The 27,086-nt window shown below is 37.7% G+C and overlaps 2 protein-coding genes and 1 long non-coding RNA gene across 6 annotated transcripts in view; 2 read left to right on the top strand and 1 right to left on the bottom strand.

Moving 5' to 3' along the window:
• The window catches only part of LOC115739503, a gene marked incomplete at its 5' end in the record, with an annotated part of 29,375 nt that extends 11,730 nt beyond the window's left edge, over positions 1-17,645 (top strand). Inside the window, 22 exons of the mRNA XM_030672624.2 lie at positions 1,358-1,532; positions 2,040-2,168; positions 2,281-2,889; positions 3,014-3,616; positions 4,762-4,830; positions 5,900-6,010; positions 6,086-6,331; positions 7,538-7,585; positions 7,739-7,885; positions 8,579-8,749; positions 8,862-8,924; positions 9,436-9,546; positions 9,638-9,721; positions 9,805-9,852; positions 10,530-10,604; positions 12,281-12,376; positions 14,533-14,613; positions 14,696-14,767; positions 15,677-15,721; positions 15,805-15,888; positions 15,974-16,077; positions 16,949-17,645. Coding sequence (XP_030528484.2) covers positions 1,358-1,532; positions 2,040-2,168; positions 2,281-2,889; positions 3,014-3,616; positions 4,762-4,830; positions 5,900-6,010; positions 6,086-6,331; positions 7,538-7,585; positions 7,739-7,885; positions 8,579-8,749; positions 8,862-8,924; positions 9,436-9,546; positions 9,638-9,721; positions 9,805-9,852; positions 10,530-10,604; positions 12,281-12,376; positions 14,533-14,613; positions 14,696-14,767; positions 15,677-15,721; positions 15,805-15,888; positions 15,974-16,077; positions 16,949-17,063 — 3,286 coding nt within the window. The remainder of the gene's footprint in view (positions 1-1,357; positions 1,533-2,039; positions 2,169-2,280; positions 2,890-3,013; positions 3,617-4,761; positions 4,831-5,899; positions 6,011-6,085; positions 6,332-7,537; positions 7,586-7,738; positions 7,886-8,578; positions 8,750-8,861; positions 8,925-9,435; positions 9,547-9,637; positions 9,722-9,804; positions 9,853-10,529; positions 10,605-12,280; positions 12,377-14,532; positions 14,614-14,695; positions 14,768-15,676; positions 15,722-15,804; positions 15,889-15,973; positions 16,078-16,948) is intronic.
• A 492-nt stretch (positions 17,646-18,137) lies between these two features.
• Positions 18,138-22,694, top strand: LOC125313940. Its single transcript, XR_007197655.1, has 3 exons — positions 18,138-18,148; positions 19,222-19,224; positions 22,347-22,694. It is a non-coding gene; the product is annotated as an uncharacterized LOC125313940 (long non-coding RNA).
• On the bottom strand, positions 20,057-24,207 carry LOC115739597 (probable beta-1,4-xylosyltransferase IRX9H). 4 transcript variants are annotated; one of them, XR_007197652.1, is made up of 5 exons: positions 23,674-24,207; positions 22,705-23,630; positions 20,858-21,107; positions 20,510-20,767; positions 20,057-20,436 (listed from the first exon to the last, which is right to left on the bottom strand). XR_007197652.1 is itself a non-coding variant. In XM_048275272.1 (5 exons), the coding sequence occupies exons 3-5, from the start codon at positions 23,514-23,516 to the stop codon at positions 20,597-20,599; spliced, it is 1,233 nt and encodes a 410-aa protein (XP_048131229.1). In that variant the 5' UTR covers positions 23,517-23,630; positions 23,674-23,746; positions 23,854-24,207; the 3' UTR covers positions 20,057-20,596. The 4 variants fall into 4 exon arrangements, 3 of the variants coding, with proteins under 3 accessions (XP_048131229.1, XP_048131230.1, XP_030528635.1); XM_048275272.1 differs by having other exon boundaries at positions 20,057-20,767; positions 23,674-23,746; positions 23,854-24,207; XM_048275273.1 differs by having other exon boundaries at positions 20,057-20,767; positions 23,674-23,716; positions 23,854-24,207.
• Between the last annotated feature and the right edge of the window lie 2,879 nt (positions 24,208-27,086).

Raw genomic sequence — 27,086 nt, 5'->3', positions numbered from 1 at the left:
TCTTACCCATATAAAAAATAGCGAAAAATTACGATGTCATGACCAATGAGGTCTGCATTTATTTATTCTGCATCTTTTGGGTATATTCTGAGCAACTAAAGGAGGTCCTACTGGTGCTTGATAGATGAGAAGCTCAAGTGATAATTTCCAGATACCATGTTTAATCATCTGACTTTAAACTTCATATTGTTCCTTCAAGAAAATTTCTGTACCATTTGAAATCGAAGTCTCCCCTTTACCTTGGAGAATATGGAGTTTTGTGTTCTCCGATGTTTTGATAATTCCATTATCTAGGATGCCCTTCTATCTTCTCCAGTGTATTTTAATCAAGCTTTAGAAAAACACCTATCAGGAGCATGATAATTGCTCTGAGATTGCTACTTTCGTCATTGAGTTTAGATGTACATGTTAAACTGATTGAAGTTAAATTCTTCTCGTGGGTCTAGATATTATCTTCTTTGTTTGAAAGTGAACTTTTCACTTTATGTATGGTAAGCCACTGGTCATCAATATAAAATTGGTCTATTTCCGGCTGCATTTGCTACATTATTTGGCATAAAAGTCTATTATTCTTGACCGCTTCTTTTTATCTGCGGTCAAGTGCATTTTGTTTATGGTTGCCTTTCATCTGATAATTTCTTTTTACATGGATGATGTTAAGTGTGCGTCTATGGTAGGGAATGTTCTACTATATTCTATCCATGGTGTCCCTGTTGGTTTGAATAAGGTTGATCAATTGCTAGTATTTTTAAACTTGTGAGTTGAAGCAGATTAAATTTTGGGCGTCTTGGTATGATAAATGTGTTCTGGATTGTGGGGTGATCTGGTAGCTAGAATTTTAGAACTCCAGATCCAAATTTATAGCTCATCTAGCTTTGTGCTGGATGATGCTTAGGAAGTAAGGAATAGAAATGTGAAACTGTTGTCTGGTGCGCTTCTCTGTAGTTGTATGTAAACCTAGAGCAATGTGTTCTGAATTGTGGGGTGATCTGATAGCTAGAATTTGAGAACTCCATATCCAAATTTATAGCTCATCTAGCTTTCTGCTGGATGATGCTTAGGAAGTAAGGAATAGAAATGTGAAACTGTTGTATGTGCGCTTCTCTGTTGATTGGCCTCTTTTCCTTGAAGTCAGTGTTGTGTAGTCATTTGGCACTGACATTCATGACCTTGGGTGAATTTAGATTGATTTATCTATATCTGGTCTTGGAATGTCTTGTCTCATGCTGGACAGTCTTTTGTTGCTTTTTCATTTGTTGGCAATGGCATACGGTTTCTCTATGAATTACTCTCTCTCTCTCTCTCTCTCTCTCTCTCTGTATTTCTAATCATCATTATTGTTGCTCAACTTTGACAGTCTGGCATCCATAGGAAGAAAGAGGCCGCAACACTTCAGCACTGTCTTCTCAGCACTTTTTGCTTTCAATTTGAACTGTGAAACGGAGAAGGGGTATCATGCTGCCAGTGTTCGTTATTCAATGAGAACTGCCTTTTTAGGATTTCTTAGGTGTACTAGTCCCGCCATTCTAGAGGTATAGTTGTTCTCGTCTTAACTGTTTGTACATCTTCGTAGTGTTTTTTAATGCTTTTTTTAGTATTTTCTGGGAAATTGTGAGTGAAAAGTTGGCTTCAATTGATTTCAGATATAATTTATGCTGTAATGCGCTGTCGAGGAAAAATTCTGTCTGTCTGTCTGTCTCCAAAAGCCTTTGTCTAACTTGAGCTTGGTTATCCCCTTTATTTGTTTTGTATGGGTTCTCGCTTGATTTACTATAGTAGCTGCATCTTATTTCTGCAATAGTTGTTTGGTGCTTGAATACCCACAAGTTGAACGACTGTAGCTGTTCTTTAAATCTTGTACGTATAATAATTTGGTAGTTGATCTGCATGTTTGAACAAGTTAGTCCTACAGCTCCTTATGGGCACTCCTTGAATCTTGATCTGAATATCTCAGTAGCCAAAATAATGAGCTGGAAAAATATCTTCTGCTTTTCAAGGCCAACTTAAGCCTGATAAGTTGCATTGACTTCCATTTTCAGTCTCGGGAGAGATTGCTCGGGACTCTACGAGCAATGAATGCAGGGGATGCGGCAGAGCAAGTAATTCGACAAGTGGAGAAGTTAGCTAGAAATGCTGAGCGTGCATCACGTGATGCCCGTTTTCTCAAGGTTGAATCTTCTTGATTTTGTTTTTAAAACTGATGTTGTGTTTACTTCTTGAAGAGCGTTAACCTCTAAGTTTGTAATCTCCTTTCTTTCATTGATGTAATTTGATGAGCAGGAAGATCATTCTTCAAGCCAAATGTCCACTCATGGAAGTTTGATTAAGAAAAGGCCAATTTCTCAAGATGAAGAAATGTTAGCCCACAATCTGGAAGTGGCATCCAAGCGAGGTCGATATATTGCTGATACCAACTCAACTTTTCCAGGTCAACAAACTGCTGATTCTGGCCATGGTTCGACCTCCGCAAATGGTGTTACCCCCAATGTTTCAATGTTAAATGGTGATTTGTCACCTGTGGAACAAATGATTGCTATGATTGGTGCTTTGCTGGCCGAAGGAGAAAGAGGCGCCGAATCACTTGAAATCCTTATTTCCAAAATTCATCCTGATTTACTAGCCGATATTGTGATAACTAATATGAAACACTTGCCTAAGATTCCTCCACCTTTAATAAGGCTTGGGAAATCCGAAGTTACTGGACAGTTAGGTTCTGCAAGTAGTCCAGCACAAGTCATGGCACCTTCTTTTCTTCCTGCAAATTCTATTCCATCTCCAAAGTCCGCCACACAGATACCATATTCTTCTGCTTCTATTACCAGCGAATCATTTCCTGAAGCATCCATTGTCAGTAGCGTCCCTGCAGATTCTAAACGTGATCCAAGAAGGGTAAAACAGCTTTTATCGGCTATTTTTCATGTGCTTCGTTTTCTTAACTTGATACTATAGTTGATGTCATGTGGTAATTTATATGGGATGAATGAATACGTAAAAGTTGTTAATTATGTTCCAGGATCCCCGCCGCCAGGATCCACGATTAGTAGTGCCTCCTGAAGCTGCATTACCCACTGTGGATGACTCTGGGGACGTGCAATCTAAATTGGATGAATCTAATTCGAATAAGCCACAGTTATCTGTTATGGTGGGTGTTAAAACAGCTTCGTCACCTTTAATATTTAGAAAGAAAAGTGATGATGAGATTTTGGGATCATCTTTGCATGATACCAGTGAATTGATTCCAAAAGAGGAGGTTCCGGATGATTTTAAGGAAACTGAACCTACTTCTGAAGTTGGTCTTTCTTCAGATGTTGCATTTTCTTCTGAACAAATAACTGAGGATGATATAGTGAAAGCAGAGGACATGCAGATGGATGAATCTGAGACACCATCAAATGTGGCATTAGATCAGTGTCCTCCAGCTGTTGCGAACATGGCAGCGTTTGAGGAGACAGGAAAGGACCTGCCTGTCGTTCCATCCTATATCGAGCTCAATGGGGAACAGGAAGCCAATATCAGAAAATTGTTGTTTAAGCAGATTATTGAGTCATGCAAGCGTCCAAATGGGAAAGAATGTGGCTGTATGGGGATGTCATTAATTGCTCGACTTGTTGCTCAGGTAAGCAGACTCCTCTTTATTGCCCATAAGAAGCTGAGTCTGTCCTTTTTTCTTCTGGTTAGCGAGTATGTTCTTCTTTGGCGCAAGAAACCTTCTTTATAACTTAAGGACCCATTTGTCTATAATGTTTATTATGTGCTGGAAGAAAGTCTATTCAGAAGTTGAAGGACATGATGAGCAATATGAACAAGATTTTTCGTCTTGCTTGTGACCTCTCAATTTGTTATGTGTTTAACAGAAAAAAAAATTCAAGGATGATTGATAGTTTTAGGAGTTTGAAGCTTTTCCATGCTTAGAACTCATGGATAATTGTGGCTTCTCACACCAAGAAATACTCATCATAGAAGAGCTAGATCTCACCAAGTGTGATCTGCGATGATGCAACATTATGTGACTAAATATTTCTGCTTCAGCTTTCACAGGATACATCCTTGTTAACTCAGTCCTCTTTTGGAGGGGATTAATGGTAACTATACTTTTGCAAGCGGCTTCCAAACTGGAGAGGATATCCTATGATATTTCTTTATCGAGTTCATGATGCATGCTGTCTTGATTTCTAGGCTTGTCATATGCCTCATGGTGACTTTACCATTAGGTTCACTAGGGTTTCCCCAATTTATAGAGAAAGTTCATCTTCCATGGTGAGCCTGAAGATGGATATTTGTTGGGAATGCCTACTAGCGGCATTTTTTGTTCCTTCTCTTACTTTTATTGCCCTTCTTAGGTTGTCTTGGGCCCAACAAGGGGATATCCGCTGACAACAAGTATGCTACTTGTTTTTGGAGTCTTGATGAGACAAAGGTTTTGGTTGTCTTACACTTGCTGGGTCAATGATATTAGCTCCATAGTGAATTGAAACATCGCAAACCTAAACTAAAAGCTCTTCCATACTGGTGATGCTGTATAATGACTAATTATTCCTGGATGTGTAGAAATTGCAATATAAGAGGAGGTATATGATGAAGCGCTGGTTGTAATCTTTTTCCAAGTTCCATATAAATTTGCGTTGTGAAGCTTGGATTCTTATACCGCATATATAGTGATATACCATTTCTAGTCTGACTAGTAGGGCAGGGCTAATCCATTTGCATCTTTTTCGATCCTATCAATAAATCATGTGCTTCTAACATACCATTTTTATTCAGAGTGCCGCAGACGATGATTTAGTTGGGATACTGAAGAATCATATCCTTGAGGATTACCAATTACAAAAGGTACTTCACATTTGGGAACTTAGTGGTTCATTTGCTTCACTCTATTCAAATTCATAATGGCTACTGCCTCCCAAGCATGTTTCTGATGTTTACATGCTTAAATACTGTAAGGTTCTTGTATTATCTCTCTAAATGCTATGTTGAAATCTAATGTAGAAATTCACAAATTCCATCCTTCCTCAGTTTTTACTGTATGCCCTCTCCTGTCGGTATATTTGTTATCGGATGACTCCAAATTTTTTTGAAAAGCTGGTATTTAGGAATTCCAAAAATCTTGCTTGGTTGTATTTGAGCTGGACTGGAATTTTGTAAATAACAAAGAGACAAGGTTGATACTTGCTGCTATCCCTCGAAGATATTTTTTGGATCTTTGGAGGAAGAGAAACTTGAGGGTTTTTGGGAGTCTAGCATCTATTTTTTTTGGGGTGATGAATAGATGGTCGCAGGTCCTGAGCTTTTTTTGCCACTGAAAAACCCTTTTTCGTTGTGGATAGTCTGTTATACTTTGTAGAACCTGTTCTTTTCTCTCTTTTTAACTTTTCCATGCAGGTGCTACCCCCTTGGTACATGTATAGGATATGTTTTTGGTTTGAAAAAGAAACTGTTTTTCCAGTCCTTAAATATATAATCTTGTGTTGGATACTTGAGATGTCGTGTGGCCTAGTTTTCCTTGCAGTTTCACGAATCTAGGCTCAAGACTATAGGTCTTCGATCTTTAATTGTTGACACCCCATGCACATATGTCGAAGAACAGACTTTCCTGAGGAATAATTTAAGTTTGATTGAGCTTGTTCGATTAATTTTGCGTGCTCTGTAATTTATTAGATGCTAGTTAGATTTCGAAGGGATTTTATCTAGGTGATCTGCTGTGTAACTCGTCAGATGCTAGCTAAAGTTAAGGAATTGGTATTTAGGCAATTCATATAATTTGGCATATTGTGTCTGTTCATCTATACGTATTGGTGGAATTTCCATTGACTTTTTTGATTATTGCTGATGACTTGGTGTAATGTTGTAATACATTTAACTTGGTTGTTTGATAATCAATGCTCACCTCTCTCTCTTCCAGGGGCATGAGCTTGTGTTGGAAGTCCTCTATTATCTACATTCTATATCTGGATCTGATTCAGCTGAAAGCTCTGTATATGCTGTCACATACGAGAAATTTCTCTTGGAAGTGGTAGGTACTTGTCCATCCCACTGCATGTTGCTTCCTATTTTGTGAGGCTTTATTGTTGATGCATTCTTTGTGTAGGCTGAATCTTTGCTACTGAAGTTTCCAGCTTCTGACAAATCATTGAATAGACTTCTTGGTGAAGCTCCAGTTTTGCCCAGTTCTGTCTTGAAACTTCTAGATGATCTCTGCAATTCTGACATTTCTGATTACCTTGGAAAAAGTCTGCGTGATGCTGATCGTGTCACCCAGGGCCTTGGTGCTGTATGGAGTTTGATTTTGGGCCGTTCTCATTGCAGGCAATCCTGCTTGGATATAGCTTTGAAGGTTATCTTTTTCTTGAGAATCTCTTTAGACATTTTTTGTACTTCATGGGTCTACTCTTAACATTTCAATCTTTTAATTTCAACACTGCATGGTGAAAAGTATGAAATTAATGAACTTACTGGAGCTGTGATGCCTATTTGTGACTTTTTTTAGTACAGTTCCTTGGCTTCCTCAGCTTATACCCTGCTTTGTGTTTGGTTTCTTATACTCTGGCTTGCCAATTTCTTGCTTATGTGATTGTGTAAGAACTAAAAGTATGATTACTACCTAGGATCTCTACATATAGTGATTTTGACCTGAAAAGAAATTTTTAGCAGAAAGTAGTGGTTTGTACTTACAAATTGATTTTCCTTCAATCTGTAATTGTGATTTCATGAAGCAAGAGGATCGTGTCATAGTGGATTTCTATTACTTGGTTTCTTCTAAAGCATGTTGTTGCAAGGTTCGTTAGTTCAACTTTTGTGGGTTTTTTTGGCAGAAAAAGGAGTTTGAAACAGTTTACTTATTGGTAGATTTGATTCTATGAAAAAGGAAAGTAGGACATTTTCTCTCTTTCAAACCTATTTTTGCAACCTCCTAATCTCCAGAAAAGGCAGATTTCAGAGTCAAATTATAGATTACTGTTGATTACCCTTTACATCCAAGTATACCTTTGGAGGCTCTATGAGAAGGTAGGATTAGTAGATGGAAACCTGGGTAAAGGGAAAAGGGAAGGCCTAAAATGATGTTGAAGCAGAAAATAAGAAAAGATTGGTTTATCTGGAGCTTATAAAAGAATTAATCCGGAATCGAGCACAATGACATAAAACAATTCATGTAATATACGTCTGCATTTTGGGAAAGGCATAGTTTGTTTTTGTTATATCCAAATAGTGGTAATAGGTCATCTTCTTTCTGACTTTTCTCTAAGTAATTGACCCAGCATGGCAAATGTTGTCATTTCGTAGGACACCATCTGTCTATGTAAGCTACCTTCTTAACTTTGAAGACAATAGTCAGTTTGCAAAATAATAAGCATAGAAACTGTTGGCACAGACAATATGAATACATCTGATCGTAAGTTTCTTAGATAGAGGGTGTGGTCCTTAAAAGTTGAATGTTTTCCCAATATGACACTTGTTTAGCAGTTATTGTTGTTACCTCTAGGTTATAGCTGGTTAGGATCTTACTCTTGGCACCTTGTAATGATACTTGTCTTCGTGGCAGTGTGCTCTTCATTCACAAGAGGAAATCCGAGCTAAAGCTATTCGTCTGGTAAGGAAGCTCAAGATGTATCTACATGTTTTGACCTTTTCCATGGACTTTTTTGTATATTTGGGTTCTATATTATATCATAACAGCATTCATTGCGATGTCAGAACATAATTTGTTATGTCATGATATTTTCTTCTGTTTGCATTTGGACAGGTGGCTAACAAACTCTTTCAGCTGAGTTATGTTGCTGAAACTATTGAGAATTTTGCAAAAAGTATGTTATTCTCAGCTGTTAATCAGAATGCTTCAGATGTTGAGGTTTGCCAACCTGGCTCGAATGAACAGGCGGATGAAGGGAAGGTATGGAACATTGCTTTTTCTCTTTTTATTTCCTTTGATCTTGTTTTGATATAAGAATGCCTAAACTAGTAATAAAGATGCATGTAGAATAGCTTACTTTGCGATGTGCAATAGAGGTATTGCTTGATACTTTTGCGGTCTTTGTGCTCCTAGGTTGAATTATTGACTGCTAATTTAAGTCACAAATACATGCATTAGCATTGGATTCTGATGGAGTGTTATCCTCTCGATTGAATAGGTTTTCTAATAGGATTTTATAACATCCAGTCTCCTTCCACCAAACATCTGCTTTTGGATTGGAGATTCTAACATCATAGTATTCCGCACACGTGGTGTAGTAGTTAATTTCACATGTGGTTTCCCCTTCTTCATACATTTTTAGTCCATTTTACTTGTGAGATGGGTGCTGAAGTGATATCCCGCATTGCTTGAATACACTTTCAGTATGGCTCATATGGACGTAATCTCCTTCCTTTTAATATTTTAAGCTTTTGGATTAGAAATGCTATCATATTTGTTAAGATATGTGTTGCGGATTGAGGCAAGATTGCTTGTCTGAGTATCGCGGGCTTGAAAATCTTTCCCGATCTGCCAAAACATTCTACCCGTGTTAAATCCGTTAGTCGTTCGACAACCCTAACTCATTCGTACTTTAACGCATCAGCTTAAATTCTTTTCACATCTTTTTAACAGATTGGAAGCCAGAGTACTTCCAGCAGTAGTTCTCAAGTTCCATTTTCAGAGGCTGCAACTTTTGAAGGTGAATCTACGGGTGGTGCACAACCTCTGGGCCAGGGCATCTCTTCTTTATCTTTGTCTGAAGCTCAACGACTCGTTTCTTTGTTTTTTGCTTTGTGTATGAAGGTCAGTAGTTGCCCCCACTTAATGTCTAATAGTCTTATAACTTTTGTGGAGATGTTTCTTTTGTCCTTTTTTTCTCTCTACCGAAAATATGCTGATATTGTATTTCTTGCAGAAACCTAGTCTACTTCGCCTTGTGTTTGATGCTTATGGTCAAGCACCAAGACCTGTCAAGCAGGTGCTTTTCTAATATTTAAATTGGCTTTAACTGCTCTTTTGTTTGACATAGTCTTGACAGCTCTTTTACTGAACTCATCTAGTACTTAAAAGGATGATCTCTTCCTTTATCCAATTTCTCTGTGCTATTGTTGTGTTTCTTACTTTGTGTGAGTGAGAATGCCATTCTGATGTGTATAAATAGTTTTTTTTTTTTGGGTCGAAGTATAAATAGTTATTTGCATGCTGATGTGCATCAGCATGTTGGGTGGATTGGATTGGATTAGGTTGCATGGTAGTCATGACTTGCACTTTGCACATGGTAAGCAGAGTGCTCTTCAGCATGAAGGATTATAAGTATTTGTTGCATTTTGTGTGCATTTCAGATATGCAATTTTAATTGGTGAAAAAATATTGTTCACCCATCTCTACTCTCTGATTTCAGATGTGCTTCAGACACAATAAAGTATGAAGAGAAATGGTCAACTGCCATTAACAGTTTGCTTTGTTGTGTGTTTCCTCAAATGTTGCAGGCTGTGCATCGCCAAATCCCAATTCTTATACGGGCCTTGGGGTCATCTTATTCTGAATTGCTGCAAATAATAGCAGATCCGCCTCAAGGAAGTGAAAATCTTTTGATGCTGGTATAATCCTTTTGTTATACATCTGAGTTTTTATTTGTTAATATGGGTCTTGTTATTTTGAAGTCGTTACTTATGATTATATATGTGTAAGGTGCTGCAAATATTGACCGAGGAAACAGTACCTTCTCCAGATCTGATAACCACCATCAAACATTTATATGAAACTAAGCTGAAGGTTCTTATGACAATCTCTACCTCTTACTACATAATGCAAAAATTTGTGTATGTAAATTTCCACTAAAAGTATTCCTTGTGCAGGATGTTTCAATCCTCATCCCAATGTTACCCTCATTTTCCAAAAGCGAGGTCTCTCTCTCCCTCTCCCTCCCCACTTTTTTGTTTGTAATAGTTACTTGCTTACGATCTACAATAGTTTTGTGATCGTGTTTATGCTAATTCCATCTGTTGTTAACTAAACTGCATCTATGACAGGAAAATGATTTGTTGCATGGATACGTTTCCATTACAAAGTAAATATTGCCCATAGCCAATTGTGCATGTCCACCATTTAAATAGCAGGAGTCAGCTTTTTCTTGCACAAATATTAATTTGCTTGGGAATCCACTACTATTCTTGCTGTATGCCACCAACACTAGGAAACTCATAGGGTAATATTACTGTCGTTTGAAAGTGATATAGTAGTAAATGTGCTCGTATGAATTTGACTCTGTTATCATCCTTGTTATTTGTCTTTCAGTTTCAAACTGTAAATCTGCATGCTACGGGTGCCTCATCACAATTCTTTTTGTTACAACTTTCAATCTTCGTAAGAGAGGAAAAAATCACAAATAACTGATTCTTTCCCACATTCTTTCCCACTAAGGGGATCAATGTAATTGAATCTTCTTATGCTACTGTGCCTTGCAATTTCCTTATTTGAGTCCAAGAAATCTTTGGACTGTCAATCGCCTGGTAGAAAGCAGCTTTATTGGCTTTATTTGTCGTCATCAAACAGAGACCTAACTGGTTATGTTTGTGATTAGGTTTTACCCATCTTCCCTGGACTGGTGAACCTTCCACCAGAAAAGTTCCAAAAGGCACTTGCCCACATATTACAGGTACCAAAAGAAGTTCATAAACTTGTCATTGTAAAGAGAATAAGAATAAACGAACTAAACAGAGGATTATAAATGGATTAATTCTTTTGATTTTCACTGAGTGATCCATATGTGGTGGCGCTTTATTATTTCTTATTTCTCATTGGCATAGACTCACTTATTCCACTGCAAAGTGCATTGATTGATCCATTCCGTGGGGGTTGATAGTCAGATTTGGTTTCAGATGAATGGTGTAGATTAAATTTGGAACGTACAATTGAGATAGTTGACAAGGTTAATAAAATCACTTCCAATCTCAAAACAGTTTTATGCCATAAGCTTGTGCCACTCAAAAAGTTGACATTCTCATCTATGATTAACATGCCTATTCTGCTACCAGATTAGGCAAACTATTCCTACGCCTTTTTCTGGCAAAATGGTGTGGAGACCGTTGTGCTTGATTAGTTACTTCGACATTTTGTTAAAATCCAGTGAATCCATCAAATTAATAGAATCTGATTAGGTTTTTTAGTGTGCACTTTTTCAATCCAGAAAGTTTAGGTTAAAGGAATCATGTCCTGTATTTATGCAACTTATCTGAGAGTGATATGCGAAGTGATGCTTTTGAAGTCACTATATTTAGTTTACCTGGATTGGAAAAGGTACATATGAAAGCAATCTGATCATATTTCATTCATTCATGGATCCAATGGATTCTGATATGGTGTCTAGAGTAATTTGACAAAACATAAGTAGTGTGCACAACAATTTCATCGAGTTAAGGATGGGTGATGATTGCTTTGTCAAGCTTTCTTTTGTTGGAAAGAGTAGTACCGTATATTTGTTCTCATGCTGACAGCAGAGAAGGTCACTTTTGTTTTTTTGGGGCGAAAGAGTAGGTTACTTTAAATAGGGGATTTTCTTTGATCATGGAAAGCTTAGCAGGAAGGCATGAATGGGGATATCCAAGTTGGATATCCTGGTGTGAGCAACACCTATGAACTGCCATCTAGAATAGCCAGAATATCCAGATCTCTAACTATAGTAAAGACTGAGTTCTCCTTTGGATAACTTGCAAAAAGGAGGTCAAATCTTGGCAAATAGGTGTTGCCTCTATAAAGAGGCATCAGAAACTGTTTACTTTTACTGCTACACTATGGTTGGTCAAGAATGTTGTGGAATTTGGCTTGGTTGGTTGTTAGGCTTTCAGTGGATCAGTGCAGAGACTGCAAGAAGAGCTAAGAGCCCAGTGGGAATATGCATTGAGAAAGAAAAGAAAGAGAATATTCACTTAATCCCTCTGGCATCCTTTTGGCAGATCTTGATGGAAAGAAACAGGAGAATTTTTTATTATACAGAGAGCCATTTTGTAATATGTAGCGACTCTTCGCTTTTGTGCACTGAGACCAGATCGTGATGTAAATGCCAGAAGAGATGCGCTCTGCTTCTCAAATCAATTGTGAAATCTTCTTATGTGGATGTTACTTTTATGGTGGTTTCTAATATGTTAAATGTGACCATGTCTTGCCAAGTTAAGTTTCTTCCTGTATCAGCTGCTAGATTAACTTCTAGATTTTAGCAGAAGTCTTCTTTTGACCTTATAAAGAATTTATCCATTCATGTTCTAAGAAGAATAAAAAGAAAAAAAAATTACGAATTTTTGTTCAACAAAAAGATCTGAATGATTTTAATGGCAGGGTTCAGCTCATACTGGTCCTGCTTTGACACCGGCAGAAGTGTTGGTTGCCATACATGATATTGTTCCTGAGAAAGATGCTGTTTCGCTGAAAAAGGTGACTCGTCTTGATTTAGATTGCCAGTTCATTGAGGGAGATGGCCATATTCATTTGGCAGCTCTTAGCAAAACTTAAGTCTTTATTGTTTGTGCCTATTATGTGCTCTTATATAGTGTCTCCTACTAAAAAGAATGGGTCCAAACACCTAAACGGAAAAATGTTCAATTTGATTGATAAGTAATGGACTCTTTTTGTTGCAGCTGCACAGGCTGTGCTGTGCGGAAAGCCACTATATTCGAGGGTTATATAACTGCATATACTGCAACTTAAAATTAAAAAACTACTGAATTTAGGCTTCAAGGATGGAAACAGGTTTCGCAAAGAATCGAATGTAGTTCATTCAAGGCTCAAGACAGAACTTTAAATGACCGGATGGTTGGCTTGGTTGATCGGCCTCGCTTAGGTTCCTCTCGATGATCTCTAGATTGGAGGATCACCTTTGGCCTGCCTGACGTGTTATTTACTTGGGGTTACCTTGAGTTCAAGATTCTACTTACAAGTGATGGAGAGTATATCAGTCGGTAGGATAGAGGCAATTCCTTAGGCCGCCTCGATTCTTATATTTGTTGGTTGTATGGTGCAGTCCTTTTCCCTTCTACTTTATGGTTCTACTAAAGTTACTGCCAGTATCCTGCTTTTCTGTGCTGCACTGACGATGTTTCTGATTCCTTGGTGAGTCATCTATAAGATAACCCCCTCTGAAGTCAGAGCTGAGCCTGAGAGGTCAATGTTAAAAGTCGAACTGTTCCTCAATCGTAAACTATGCCTTTGATCAGTGTAGTGTATATATTGTTTTCTATTAGGGTTGTCCGACAACAAATAAATTTCCATGTGGTTTTCCATGAATGCTTTTGGTTATTCAGATTAGGAAAAGCACAACACTGTGTCAAGCTGATCTTTGTCGCATGTGCTAAGGTTTTTAAAAAATGCCCAGATAATCGAAAATTGGACTTAGTAGTGAATCATCGTTAAAAATGAAAAATGTCCATACACCTACTTATTGTGCTTGTAGACTGAACTTATTTTATGTGTTTGTTTTCCTTGACACACTGCTTTTCTTGTCTACTGTGAGAAATGGAGATTTTATGTTCGGCGGAGACATAAAGTTCCACATCCTCTGCGAGGGAGGGGGGAGGGACTAGCTGGACAGTTTTCTCTGTCAGTATTGCATTATCTTAAGTGTGACTTTGACAGTGAGTCAGGGTGCCTAAGAATCCAAGATAATGAAGCATCTTAACAGATTCATACTAATAATCTGATTAACTGAACAATTTGGAGTAAAAATGTCTGTTGATTGAAGAAAATCTTGTTGGATTGACTGGTTTTCTACCAGTGTGGAGGATTTTAGATGGGTTGACCATTGGGAGCAGTTGGCTCCTTGTGCTAGCGGTCAAAATATGCAACATTTATGACCATGTTAATTAGCTGTTTGTTTTTTAAACTCGTTGTAGTAGTCCAGTTGCTAAGATGCTCAGATTCTATGAAGTGACAAGCATACATGACATTATCGTAGGCAACATTAAAAGGATGACAGAGAGTTCATATTCAATAGGTACATCAACCAAATAGTGTTATCCAAACTCTGATGTGCAGTTTAAGTCTAAATATTCTTGGAAGTCGTCCAGGATATAAGGGATGAGACAATACAAACGTATATTGTCTGTTTGGTGCTTATTCAGTTATAGCTAAATCCAATTTTTTTAAACTAGTCATTTTTCTGATTTGCTGTTCCTCATATGGTTAGTGGGTCAACCTGGTGAAGTCTACTGGCAAAATTAGGGTAAGTAACTTGTTGTGGTACTACTGCACTATCAAGTTGCCCATCCAACGCAAGATACCATTCTTCTTGTAAAAGTTTTTAGGTTAATCATAAGAACCAGATAGGTTGACCAGTCGAGTCTTGATTGAGTTACTTCGCCTGGGCTTACCACCAATCAAGAAATAGCCTTGCCATATTCTTCATGCTGTCAGCATGTTTTTGTAGGATCAGAAAACCTCATATGTTCATTGTAGCGTTCTTTTAACTATGGCAGATCTATTTGAGTATTTAATTGCCAGTTGCATGGAGTGCTGTTGTTTCCACTTTCAGGTTGATGATTTAGGCGGCATTATGACATGTCTTTCATCTATAAGGTTGGTCACTGATTTTACAGGTAATGGACGCTTGCTCAGCTTGTTTTGAGCAACGGACAGTTTTTACCCAGCAGGTGTTAGCGAAGGCTTTGAACCAGATGGTAAGTGGTTTTTTGCATGATGCATTCCGGGACACATATCTTCTTCATTTTTTTAAAGCAAAAAATCTTATCCATCTTCCAGGTTGATCGAACTCCATTGCCTCTTCTGTTCATGAGAACAGTTATTCAGGCAATTGATGCCTTTCCTGCGCTGGTAACTCTTTTTTCTGGACTTTAGTTTGTTTCACTGTCGATGGTAATGATAGGACTAGTTTAACTGCCTCTATTGTTTTTCTTTCTGGTGGTTAACTATTGGGGTTTTACTCTATTTTTAAATATTCTTTCCATTTGTCTGGCTGATACTTTCACATGCTTAGCTAGGTAGTAATACCAGAAAGCACATCTCTTATAATGATTGGCTGAGCTAAGTTGAATGAATAGCAATTGAATTTTGGGCAGCCAGTCTCCTTTTCCAATTAACTTGGCTAATCGCAAATGCATCAATCCCCTTGTAGGCACGAAATATGGAATTAAGAGAAAAAAATGAAAGAATTATGGTACCGTTGTTGCTTCAAGTTTAAAGGCTTAAAGCTCACTTGTTCTTGATTGATGGGTTACAAGTGGGAAAGAGAGCGTGGAGCTGAAAGAAAAAAAGTTCAGAAAAGTGAAGGTCCTTTCAGTGAACTACGTACATGAGGCGACATGTTAGGACTTGCAAGGAAAAATTCTCTCTGCACAATGGCTGAATTCTCTCAAATTTGACCAATCAATATTTTATTAAATTCCATAATCAAAAAATGATTGTATAGGTGCAGAGAACAGATCCCAGTACCCCTTGCTTTAAGGATGCTTTATTTTACATTCAGACCCTCAGCAAACTTCACTCTAAGACGAGGATAAACTGGCAGTTGAAGAAGTTCTGACTCGTGCAGACTTTGTTGATATAGGCTATTGTTAAGTGGTTGCTTTCTGGATAGTTAAGCACATCGATTGAATAATCGGCTCCGGTGTCTCCTCTCCTGTTCTTGATGCCTTTGATTTTTGGTGTTTGTATATATCTCAAGAAGAAGTGGCTTACTTCTGTGACTTGCATGGAACTTGACTCTTCTGCTTGTGGACACAGGTTGACTTTGTGATGGAGATACTCTCCAAATTGGTTAATAAGCAGGTATGCATTTTGCTTTTCTTTTATAGCATGGCTTATATAATTTTGATTTGTGGAAGCTAACATGATCTATGCTTTTATGTCAGGTTTGGAAGATGCCTAAGCTTTGGGTGGGCTTCTTGAAATGTGTATCCCAGACTCAGCCACATTCTTTCGGTGTATTGTTGCAGGTGCCTATAATATTTTTCTTTGAATTCTTTTAATCCCTCCATGTAATTCAATAAGCAGCATCTTCCCCTCAATTGCTGTTTGCAGTTGCCCCCGCCACAACTTGAGAGTTCTCTAAATAAATATGCAAACTTGAGAGGGCCTCTTGCTGCTTTTGCAAGTCAACCAAATATAAGAGCTTCACTTCCCAGGTACTTTTTGCTCTGTACCTTTCTACAGTTTCTCGTTGCTGTTGTTCTCCTCCTTCAGACATTTCTCTTGTACTTCCATCTGAGAGTAAAACAAGAGAGGGGTGCCACAAGCAGATTTGGCATTTCAATTATCTGCAGTACTTGAATTGCCAGCCAAAAAAAAAAAAAAAAAATTAGTATGATCTTGTTAATAAGACGGAGAGCAATTTGTGCCATGATGGATGTAGGAGCATGTCAGATGTTGGTTTTCAATGATTTGGTTCTGCTTTTAATTTGTGGAAAACCATAACATTTGCATCGACTGTTGATTTGTTATTGTAAATGAGTGGACAGCCAACTTCGTGAGGGAATTGGTTGAATTCCAAAAAAAAAATTACAAAATTGCATAAACTAAGTTTTAGATCAGCTAACCAACTTGGCAGCAGCAAAATCTGTCTGGCTACGTCTTTTGGGAGTAGGCTCGTTTGGTACTAGGAAAATTTAGGTCTTGCATAGAGTCCTTAGGAGCTTTAATCTGGTTGCAATCCTCACTTTCAGTACTTACTGCGGTTGTCAGTTTACTCATCTCCTTATATGGATTTATACACCTCACAACCTGGTATTTGCTATCAAACCGGCAGGGTACATGGCCCAACAAGATGTATTTCTTGATTGTCCATAATTATCAACAATGTGATGAACATTACTCCCACTGTTTTTGACCTATTTAGGTTTTATTTTTAAGTAGTTTGATTCACTTTTGCTTTTCCTTCTCTTAGGGGTTTTTCACTCTTATTTCTGGGTCTTTTATGTCCTCTTTTCCGATTGTAGTTTAAATTGGATAACTTAGTCCTTGTTTTCTACTTGGTTTTTAAACTGTGCTTGTTGGCAGGACCACTCTATCGGTTCTTGGCCTCACAAGTGAAAGTCATGTTCCGCAACCACATGTCTCAGCTTCTCTGGCCTCAGGCGCAAGCACTTCAGTCCATGGAACGACGATGACGTGATATCATAAACTCATGGCTTGATAGACTGACCAAACTGTGCTATACAGCAGCAGACGGGGGCCAAGGAGGTTGGCGAATTTGGTTCTCCGAGATTTTTGAGTGGAATATGTAAATTGACGGCTCCTTCTGGCGGTTGATGGCCTTGTTAAATTGAAGGGGCCACTTCAGCTCTGCTTCTGTTATGTTATCCGGAAGGGATCGCAGTTTAAGTGAGATCCCTCTGCCGCCGCCGCTGCTTCTCCAGAAATGTACATTTGTTGTATATTTCATCGATCTAGTTCCCATTGGGATAGGCTCTGAATTTTTTTCTTCTTATCATTGTACTATAAGAAATAATTGATTCGAAAAATTGCAGTCAAAAAACCAAAAAAAGAAGAAGGGAAATAGGGCACTAGATAGCAATTTACCATTTACAGCAATATGAAACTTTTCGTCATCTTTTTTCACATAATCAGACCATAATTGGGCTTGGTCAAGTGGAATCCGCATTGTCACTATATTAGCTTGTGCATGCAAAACATTCTCTGCAGATGTACGACTTTGTGGCCAACATGCGGGAATGGATTCAACATATTAGATCCACTCTTATTGTACTTTTGTCAATTCAGTCATAAATTTTTTTGTGCCAATTCAATTTTAAACTTTTTTGCATTTATATCAATTCAGTCCGTTTGGTAAATTTTGACCAGCTGGTGTTGACATGAATAATTTTTAATCAATTCATTTTTTACTTTTCTGTTCTTTTTTTCTTTTTTTCTTTCTCTTGCCGATCACCGACCAACCTTGCCGACCTTAGGCCAACTTGTTGGCCTTAGGTGAGGTTAGCCTTGCCAATCGACGACTTTGCTTGCTCCCAATAGCCACGGGTGAGGTGCGACCTTGCCTAGATCGCCATGGCTGGGCGACTCTTGCCCTTGCCAACAGCCTGTAAGGGAGAGCTTCAATTGAGGCCAGCGAGGTCGGCCCAAGCCTTTGGCCGGTTGTTGACGGCTGGAGAATGAAGGAAGAAAAAAAAAAGAAAATAGAAAGAAAAGGAAAATAACAAGTAATTTGAAAAATATTAAGAATTATAATAAATTGCTCACGTCAGCATCGGCCGGTCAAAATTTGCTGGATGGATTGGATTTGTACAAAAAAAATAGTTTAAAATTGAATTGACACAAATGTAAAAGGTTTATGACTGAATTGGCAAAATCAAAAAATTTAGGATTGAATTAGAAAAAATACAATAAGTTTAGGACTTATTTGATAGATTTTTCCACAAATGTTTTACAAGGAAACACCGTCTGTTTTTTTTTTTTTTTTTGGGTCCATTTTCTTGGATCCTTGGTTTAAGCTGGAGGGGCTTGAAGTCTCCTTGTTCAATATTGCGAACATTTAGGATTGCGTGAGGAGGTCTAAGTGAAGCATATATTGGCAATTCTCTAGTCGATTTGATATGACGAACTCCAATCCATAGACGGAGATGGTGCACTTAGAAATATATTTCTTTGTAAGGATTGAACATCCACTGCCTTCCATTAGCTCTTCCCCTTCAACTATCAATGAGTTGGAAACTGAAAGAGTAAGCGAAAACAACTCGACGTTCTAGAGTAATGAAAGAGCATAGTTTCACGTTCTTCGATTCACTCCACCATAGCTCGTGACGTACTAACTTATAACTGGTGTTTACGCTACCAGTCCACGTTCAATACTTGCCAACGAATTATGGAAGACAACAGTGAGTAGCTTGACTGCGAAACAAAAGAAGTCATGGCCGAACGTATCCAACGTGACAAGAGGACAACGACACTTTATCATCCGAATTGTGACGATGGATTGCTACCGGAAATACAGGACTTGTTAGAATTCTCTAGGGCGTAAATTACGTTCACCATTATTAAGGTGTAATTTTTCTTTTCAAATGTGATGATATACGTATACTGAGTGAGTGTTTTTCGTTATTCTCGTCAAATTTTTTTTTGAATTACCATTGATATTGGGAAATAAAAAAAATATATCCCAAAATATTATTATATTTTCATTTCTTGCAAATTCTATTTAATTTGAGGATTTTATATTCAATTTATAATTATGATTTTTGAATTTTTAATTGAATAAAAAAATATGATTGAATTTAAAGAATCTGCCCGGCCAATCGTGCCCGGACCCGGCACAGCCCGTCACTGGCATGGCCCGATGACCAACCTAAGTCACTGTAAAGGTTTTTCCACCTTACTTCTTCCTTTGTTTTTCACTTGCTCTCCTTGTTTTCTCTTTTTACTGTATATAGAAGACGACCACCTATCTTCTATAGATTGCGAAAAAATTAATAAAAGAATTGAGGAGAGAGATCCAACGACCATAAAGCCCGAACAGAGAAAACCATGGGAAATGCATGGGCAGGAGGAATGAGACAGGTGAAACATAAGCTCGGATTGTCGGTTTTTCGCTTCTGCCTTTGCTTCGCAAGTCTGGGCACTTGAAGGCGGGACTCGAACCACCAGTTCGACAGTGGTTTCTGTTTAACTTTGGAAAAACTGAAGTTTGATGCTCATGATATCGTCCACGCCTTCATCCGAAAACATTGCTTGATCAATGCAGGGTGCTTTCTCTGGACGCTGCACCAATACAGGATCTGCAACGTCGACATGGGCTAGAGAAGCAAATCAATGGGTCAACGATCTTGCGAAGATGGGACTTGATGGAACGCGGCAGGCCGGGGTTTATGTTCATGTCCCTGACGATCCTGGCCAGGATTTTGCAAGGGCTCTGGTTTTCTGTATAAGCATGAGTTCACATCCAAAAAGTCAAGCAAAGATCATTTTTCTTTAGAGATTCACATTTTGGAATTCTGTGTACAGGGTGAGGAGAACATAATCTTCTAATGAAGAGTGATTTTTTTTTTTTTTTTGTGGCCAGGTAAGGAGGAATTAGCTGCTCAAGTACTAGAAGCGAATTTGGTTAATGAATCAGCAACTTTCAGAATAGACATCCCTGAGTCAAAATGATAGATGAACGTATTGTGCCTCCATTTAGTGTGGTAATTTTTCCGAACCTGCATAGCGCGTCAAACGCCGGAAAGCAAAAGAAAATCTTGCCATTTCCAATCTTGAAGAACATTTGCCCATGTTTGATTACGTGAATGACATGCAACCATCCCAACCTCGACAGGAAACCAGCTCCACGTACCTTTTGCATTGAACGGGTGCAATTAAACGCATAAGATTTCGAAAAAGAAAGAGTAAACGGAAAATGGAAACCTTGTGTTGGAGGATGAAGCTCAAATCACAATTTCATTCTGAGAAAGCTTGTGGGTCGTGCACCTTTGATTGGCATTGACGCTTCACCACCTGGTGCTGCTTGTACGACCACCACCAACACCAGCACATCCCTGTCCATACAACAGAAGCAAACATGAGAGATGACATTTGTCCTCGTGTCTCTCTCTTTTTCACCAGTATGACCTTAAAAAGGAATTTCTGAGGCCACTTCTACGAGTTCGTTTCCGTCAATACATCTCTCTGGTGAAAAGTATCGACAGTCAAACTTCATCATCTTATGGGGAGAACAATGTCAAGATTCTTCTGAAGCAACCAGCCTCGGGGGTACGAAAGACCGCGACCGTCCAAATGGAGATGCCAGCTCATTATTAGCGAGCAGCTGGAAGGAATTGCTTCCATTTGACTTTCGTCTTCTACCACTTGTTCAATAAATTTTGTGCCCTGCAAAAGAAATTGAGGAACTGTAAATTGAATAAATCACAATATCGAGCATGCTAGGCAAATTTGTTACGTCTGGACCCCAATTATTACCTGGAAACCTTCCTTTGAAGAGTCCACCAGCCGAATTGGATGAGATATGGCACGGTGCCACCTCTTTGGATCCCACAAGATTGTACTGTTGAAAGCAAATCCAGACTTATTAACATTGAACCTATGGAGTCTCTTACTTCGTTCGTTTGTGTGCCAACCAATTACTTGACTTCCATTGCAAACGGGACCTTCCAATATTGCTTTGTTTCTGCTTTGCGCAAGCATCGCAACAGGCCAGGTGCCAAAATGACTGAAAGGCGAGCAGAGCTACGTCAGGACATCCGCAAAAACAGATGCAAACTTCAGTTATATAACAGATCAACGATTAACAGGAAATATATTCATTTACTATACACCCATTGTCTAGTTCACCTGAATAGAATAGACTTCAATATGTCCTTTTTCCACTATCGACACACACATGCACTACATGCTGTAAATATCAGAATCTATGGGTTTTCTAAAAGTTTGACAGCCAAGACTCTAGAGAGCCATAAATGCCTTCTCCTCATTGCAAGAGTTTTTTCGCTGCATTTTCCACAAAGTAGGCTGCCACCTACATGCCCCCAAGCAATTGGAGAAGTTCTCCATCAAGTATTTTCAACCAAATGAATCAATTACTTAACTCCTACCATCTCTTAATTATTTGTCTCCATTAACACCTACCATCTCTTAATTATTTGCCTCCATTACTATTTATGGACTTTTTAAATACTATTGAGTATGTGGTTTAGGAAATTAAAAGATATTCATTATGATATGCTATTAACTGTGATCTCATTTTTCATTTTGCTTTAAGTTATGTTTTGTTTTACTTTAAAGTCACAACTCATTTTCTCGGTTTTCATTAATTGATTATGACAATATTGATTCAAAAATCTACACCAACTTTGTTCAAGATCCCTTGCACAATTAAATTCAATAAGTACATCTAAACATCCAGCTTTCCCTGATGAATTTTCATATAATATTGAATATAAAATTCTCAAATGTCATCAGAATAGGCTTAATTTTATAGCTATCCCGCTCAATACAGGGGTTGCCATCTAGATGTCTGTAAAATCTATAAAAAGAAAAGTGAGCAGAAAGCAAACGGGTTAAGACTAAAACAGAGATGCAAATAATGAGGAGAAAAGTATCAGCAGCAAAGATAGTGGAATAGTGCATTAGTAAAACTTAATAACTAAGGGTAAAACATACAACTCAAGAATATGCAAGAGTTGTCTCCATAAGTTCAAGTGTATTAGTCATGAGCATGTGAGAGGTAACTGATAAGGGGGCCAGACACAAAACATGAGCAGTCAAGGGAAAGTCAGGTTTATGAGAATGCTGCAGAATGCAATATCCTAACAAACTCCTGATTGTCAACATTATTATATGAAAGATGTCCACTGACTCTAAACTTGATTGCAATCATATGCATCCATCAGACTAGATGGGTTCTACAGAAGCAAATCATAAAAGCAAATAACCTAAATAGCAGATTGAGCAATAAACATTCACCTATATGAATAAAAAAAAAATAGTGCAAGATAATAAACCGGCAAAAAGTAAGTAACAAACACATCTACAATCCTATGGTGTTTCCAGTTAAGGGCTACTTAATCCCTTGCCAGCAAGGCTAATTATGATGCGGAAAACATAAGAACTCATCTTTGAGTTTCCAACTGTTCCTGTTCTGAGACACCTTCAGTCCAACAATGCCATATCTTGAAGCAAGATACTTACAATTAAACAAAGATTCGAGCCATGAAAACTATTGACAATTAAAAGAGCTTCTAAATGGCATATCATCAAAACAAACACAAGCAACAAATAAAGAAGAAACTTGTAAAGCCTATAAATACCTAATTTGTCTCAGGTTCTCGAACAACTCTATTGAGTAGATGTTATAGTCATCTGCAAAGTAAACAATACCATCGAGTTGATGGTGCTGGATGTGCTCCAATGCTCTGTTCTGCTGATGCACAACCCGGTCTTTCACATCTGTCACGTTCTTACCACACACCAAATGCCTATACATGACCCCAGTTTTCCTCAATATGTCTGCAGTCTCCATTGAACCTGCATCCATCTCCACCACAATCCACAACAATGGAGGTTGCACGAGCCTTAATACCTGACCAAGCCTATTCAAAAAGTAGGCCTGCAAGGCCCTGTTATACGTCGGTGTAATCACAATCAGCTGCTTTTTAGGCACCAAACTCGAACCCTCTTCCAAATTCAACTCAACCTTTTCTTCTACCCTCAAGTTAACAGCTCTAACGATGAAATCCTGACGCTCAATCGACTGATCCACGTCACCATCCAACTGGACATTGATCGGAGGCGACTTAACCTCCAATGAATGATGGGCTCGCAAGTCGTTCACACGCCCATAAGGGGTCAAACCCAGTAAAAATCCTAGTGTGAAAAACAACAAAAACCTATAAAATGATCTCCACAATGGCGGAGACTTTCTCAGGTACTTTCCAGGGAAAATGGCAGCGAACATTCCGTGGATCCTAATTCCCGATGCAGCGAAACCCAGCGAAGCAGATGATGCTTTGCCAAAAACATAGAAAGGCCTTTGATTTGGTGATGATCCTAACAAGTCCCTATTTTGGTAATTGCTAACATTATAAGGAGGCAAAGTTCTCCTGATCGAGGCCATTGACATCGAACATCAGAAACCGATCACAGAAAATGATCCCAGTCACATGATCATAATCACTAATTTCCTCAATTCAGCATAGGAAATCTAAACTAAAAGACAACTGAACAATGCCACACAGTTTCCTTACCAAAAAAAAAAAAAAAAACAATGCCACACAGTTCAATGCCCAACAGATAATCGAACCGATCGGAGCCAAAACCTTCCTGAAACCCAAGAAGAAAGAGAAGTTCAATCTACGAAATTACACATATAACTTGGAATCTGGTCAGAGATGATATTGACGAGACTGTAGAGAAGAGATTATCAAGCAAAACCCCACCAAAAAAATAAAATAAAATACCCAGATGAAAAGAAAGAGTAAAAAAGATGGTAGAGTGGAGAGGCGGCGAAGATCTAGCAACAAAGAGAGGATTTTTACGGACTCTGGAAGAGAAAGAGAGAGAGGGCGGGGGCAAATGAAGTTGAAGCGTTCAAAGTTGGAGTGAATCTTTCAAAGGCACCAACTGGGTATACGCAGAGACATAAATAAGAAAGAGACACTGATGCTCATACATGAGTTGTCCGTTTGAAAAATTCTGGGAAGAATCGAATTGAAAAACGGAGTCGTCTTGATTTGGTGAATCGCTCGCTCACGTTAGCTCTCTCTGTCGGAGACTTGTGAGCTAAGGAGAGGCCAATCAATGGCGATTGAAGGTGTTCTGTAACTTGGGTTGCCTTTTACGCTCAACAATAAACTATTTACCATAATGATTTCATCATTTTTCTTCGAGACAGACAAAAAAGAAGAAGGAAAATTCGCCACTACTTCCCTTTCGGTATTCGTTTGATGTTGGGAGCTCACCTTTCACCTAATTTTCGATCTGAAAGAAAATAAGGTGGATCGAGTCTACTGTTTATCTACTAATCTTTGCACCACCTATGTCGGAGCTCATCTTCATATGACTTTCGAACATATAGCCATCCCTCCATATTATGATTCATAATTATTCACTATTTCTTTACGCATGATATCTCAAAATAATATTATTTAATAAAAATAATCTATCTTTTTAGTGTGACCAAAAGATGAGATTAGCCATGTCGAGATTAGTAGATTTGTGAGAATAAAATATTTGATCATTGTATTGATACAATATACTAGTCTTTGGGAGGCATCGATATTTGAATATTTGATGACAATTCTATAATTTGACGATTTTGATACCTACTTGTCTAATAATAGCCTTTGATTCAGTTTTGATTAAACTGGTCGTGAAGTCACTAATGTGCTGTGACAAAAATTGAAAAGCAGATTTGACCCTAGGAGTTTTCATTAATTCGTTATTATTGGTATTTGCTGATATGGAAGCCAAATCACGATATGCCATATTTGGAAGAAAAATTGTCCAAGAAATCCTATCGCACTTTTGACAATGCAATCATTGACATTTTAATTTTCCTAATTAAGTATCAAAACTTTTGACAATTGAGTTATATTGGCTGGAAATCGCTAACGTGAACACCAATCGCCATACGTGACACGGCTAGTCGCCCACTTCAACGATTTTCGGCCAATAATTTTCAATTGATAAATTATCAAAAGGTTTAGAACTCAAGTGGCAAAAGTAAAAGATTATTATTGAATAAGCATAAATGAGGATGCATGGTCCAAGACGATCTGATCTCGGTATGAAACCAGGACCCGACCGGTAGTCCTAGTTCCCAAAATTTTGAGACCAAGGGCCGGACCAGCCTCGGGATAAGTGATTTGAGACTGTTAACACCAACCGCTTGTAGAAATCTAACCATTGTATCTAACTAACGACTTCTAATCTCAACCATTTAACCTAATAAAACATACACATGACCGTCGTACGAGTACTTATAATCCTAAAATAATGAGAAAAGACTAAATTATGAAGAAAAACATTTAAAACAACTGAAATAGGATTATGCTTTTGCATCATTCTCCTCGAGTTGGAATGAATCAAGCTTAAAGTGGAATTACACTTATACTTCACTAAATCCAAGTGCGAACAAAATAATGGGTTTGTATAATATAGTCACGACAAAACACGAATCGAGTCAAGATAAAACACGATCGGAGACCGAATATCGACAAATATGATTAAAGGCTGCGTTGGGAAGGGGAGACTCAAGTGTCGAGCGAAGAGAAGTGAGTATCGAGTAGAAGATGGGGAAATTAAGTTAATTAGTTTTTTAAAAAATTTCTATTTTTTTTTTATAATTGTATATACATGTATAATTAGACATATTTTGCTGGTGCGGGCCCATCCACCATAGAACCGGGGCCCGGACCGCCCCCTCAAGGGCCGAACCAACCCGGTTAGCCCGGTCCGGTCCAGTTTGCTCACCCCTAGGCATAAGTGCATTAGATTTAGAAGTTGTTGGATAATGTTGTCCAAATTTGGAAGATGTGTAATTTGTTAATTACATTAATTGGGTGCATTCATGATCAGATTTTCCTATCAATTGAATGCATAAGCTCTGCACTTTCCATCATTAACATTAAAAAGAACATGTGATATAGTAAAATAATAACCTATTCATTATCCTGAAAGCGACTTTTGCCCATCAAATGCATGGAATTATAACGGAAGGATTTCTTTTCCAAATGCAAATTTAAGAGCTTTCCGAAAAAAAAAAAAGAAGAAGAGGAAAACCTCTTAACAATATAAGAAGTAAATTAATATATGAAAAGGAGAAAATGTCTTGACAAAAAAAAAATGGTTATAGAAATTATATATTTGGTAAACTCTATGAGAATGAGAAAGTAACTATATCTATAATTACATGTAAATAAGATACTATGATATGTGATACAATACATTTACAAAATAATATGGAGAGAAAAGTTGATTTACATGCTTCCAATATAATGCACCATATAGAGTAAAATTACTTCGACTCGATCCAACAAATCATGTAGTAAAGTACAATATGGTAGTTGAAGTTACTTAAAAGGATAATAACTACTCCAAAGAATTAGCCAAATGATTGACTCGAATCACATAGAAAGAGTTCAATTTTTGTAAAATATTATGTAGGAGATTATTGGTAAATGTAAAGTGAAGTTATATATGCAGAAAAAGAACTGATAATGCTCAATTATTTTCTAAATGATTTATCTTCAAAGGGCACTTCTTTGATTAGTTCACGATTATTGTCGCCTTTATAACTCTAAAAATTCTATTTTCATATAACAAAAACACAAAATTTTAAAAAGCATGCTTGAAATCCATGCAAAACATGGACAAATATACTAGTATATGACTAATTTTGACTATGAATGCATTCAATGTGGATGTTTGATTAATGCAGTCGTTTCTTTTTCCTTCTTAGAGAAGTTTAATAGAAGAATCTTTGAAACATTAATTTAAATATAGATATCTAACTTTATCATTTAGAGTATATATGATATAAACTTCTGTGGAGAACTTCTTTTTCAAGAAAAATACCAAAAAAGTCTTAAACATATTATATTGATACAAATTTAGTCCCAACACCCTTCACTTAGACAAATTTAGTTAGGAGCCTTTCACATTTGTGTCAATTCAGTTTATTTGATCAATT

The sequence above is a fragment of the Rhodamnia argentea genome, chromosome 2, assembly GCF_020921035.1.
Source record: "Rhodamnia argentea isolate NSW1041297 chromosome 2, ASM2092103v1, whole genome shotgun sequence".
NCBI lineage: Eukaryota > Viridiplantae > Streptophyta > Magnoliopsida > Myrtales > Myrtaceae > Rhodamnia > Rhodamnia argentea.
Note: the sequence above shows the minus strand (reverse complement) of the source record. Positions and strands in the feature narration are given on the sequence as shown.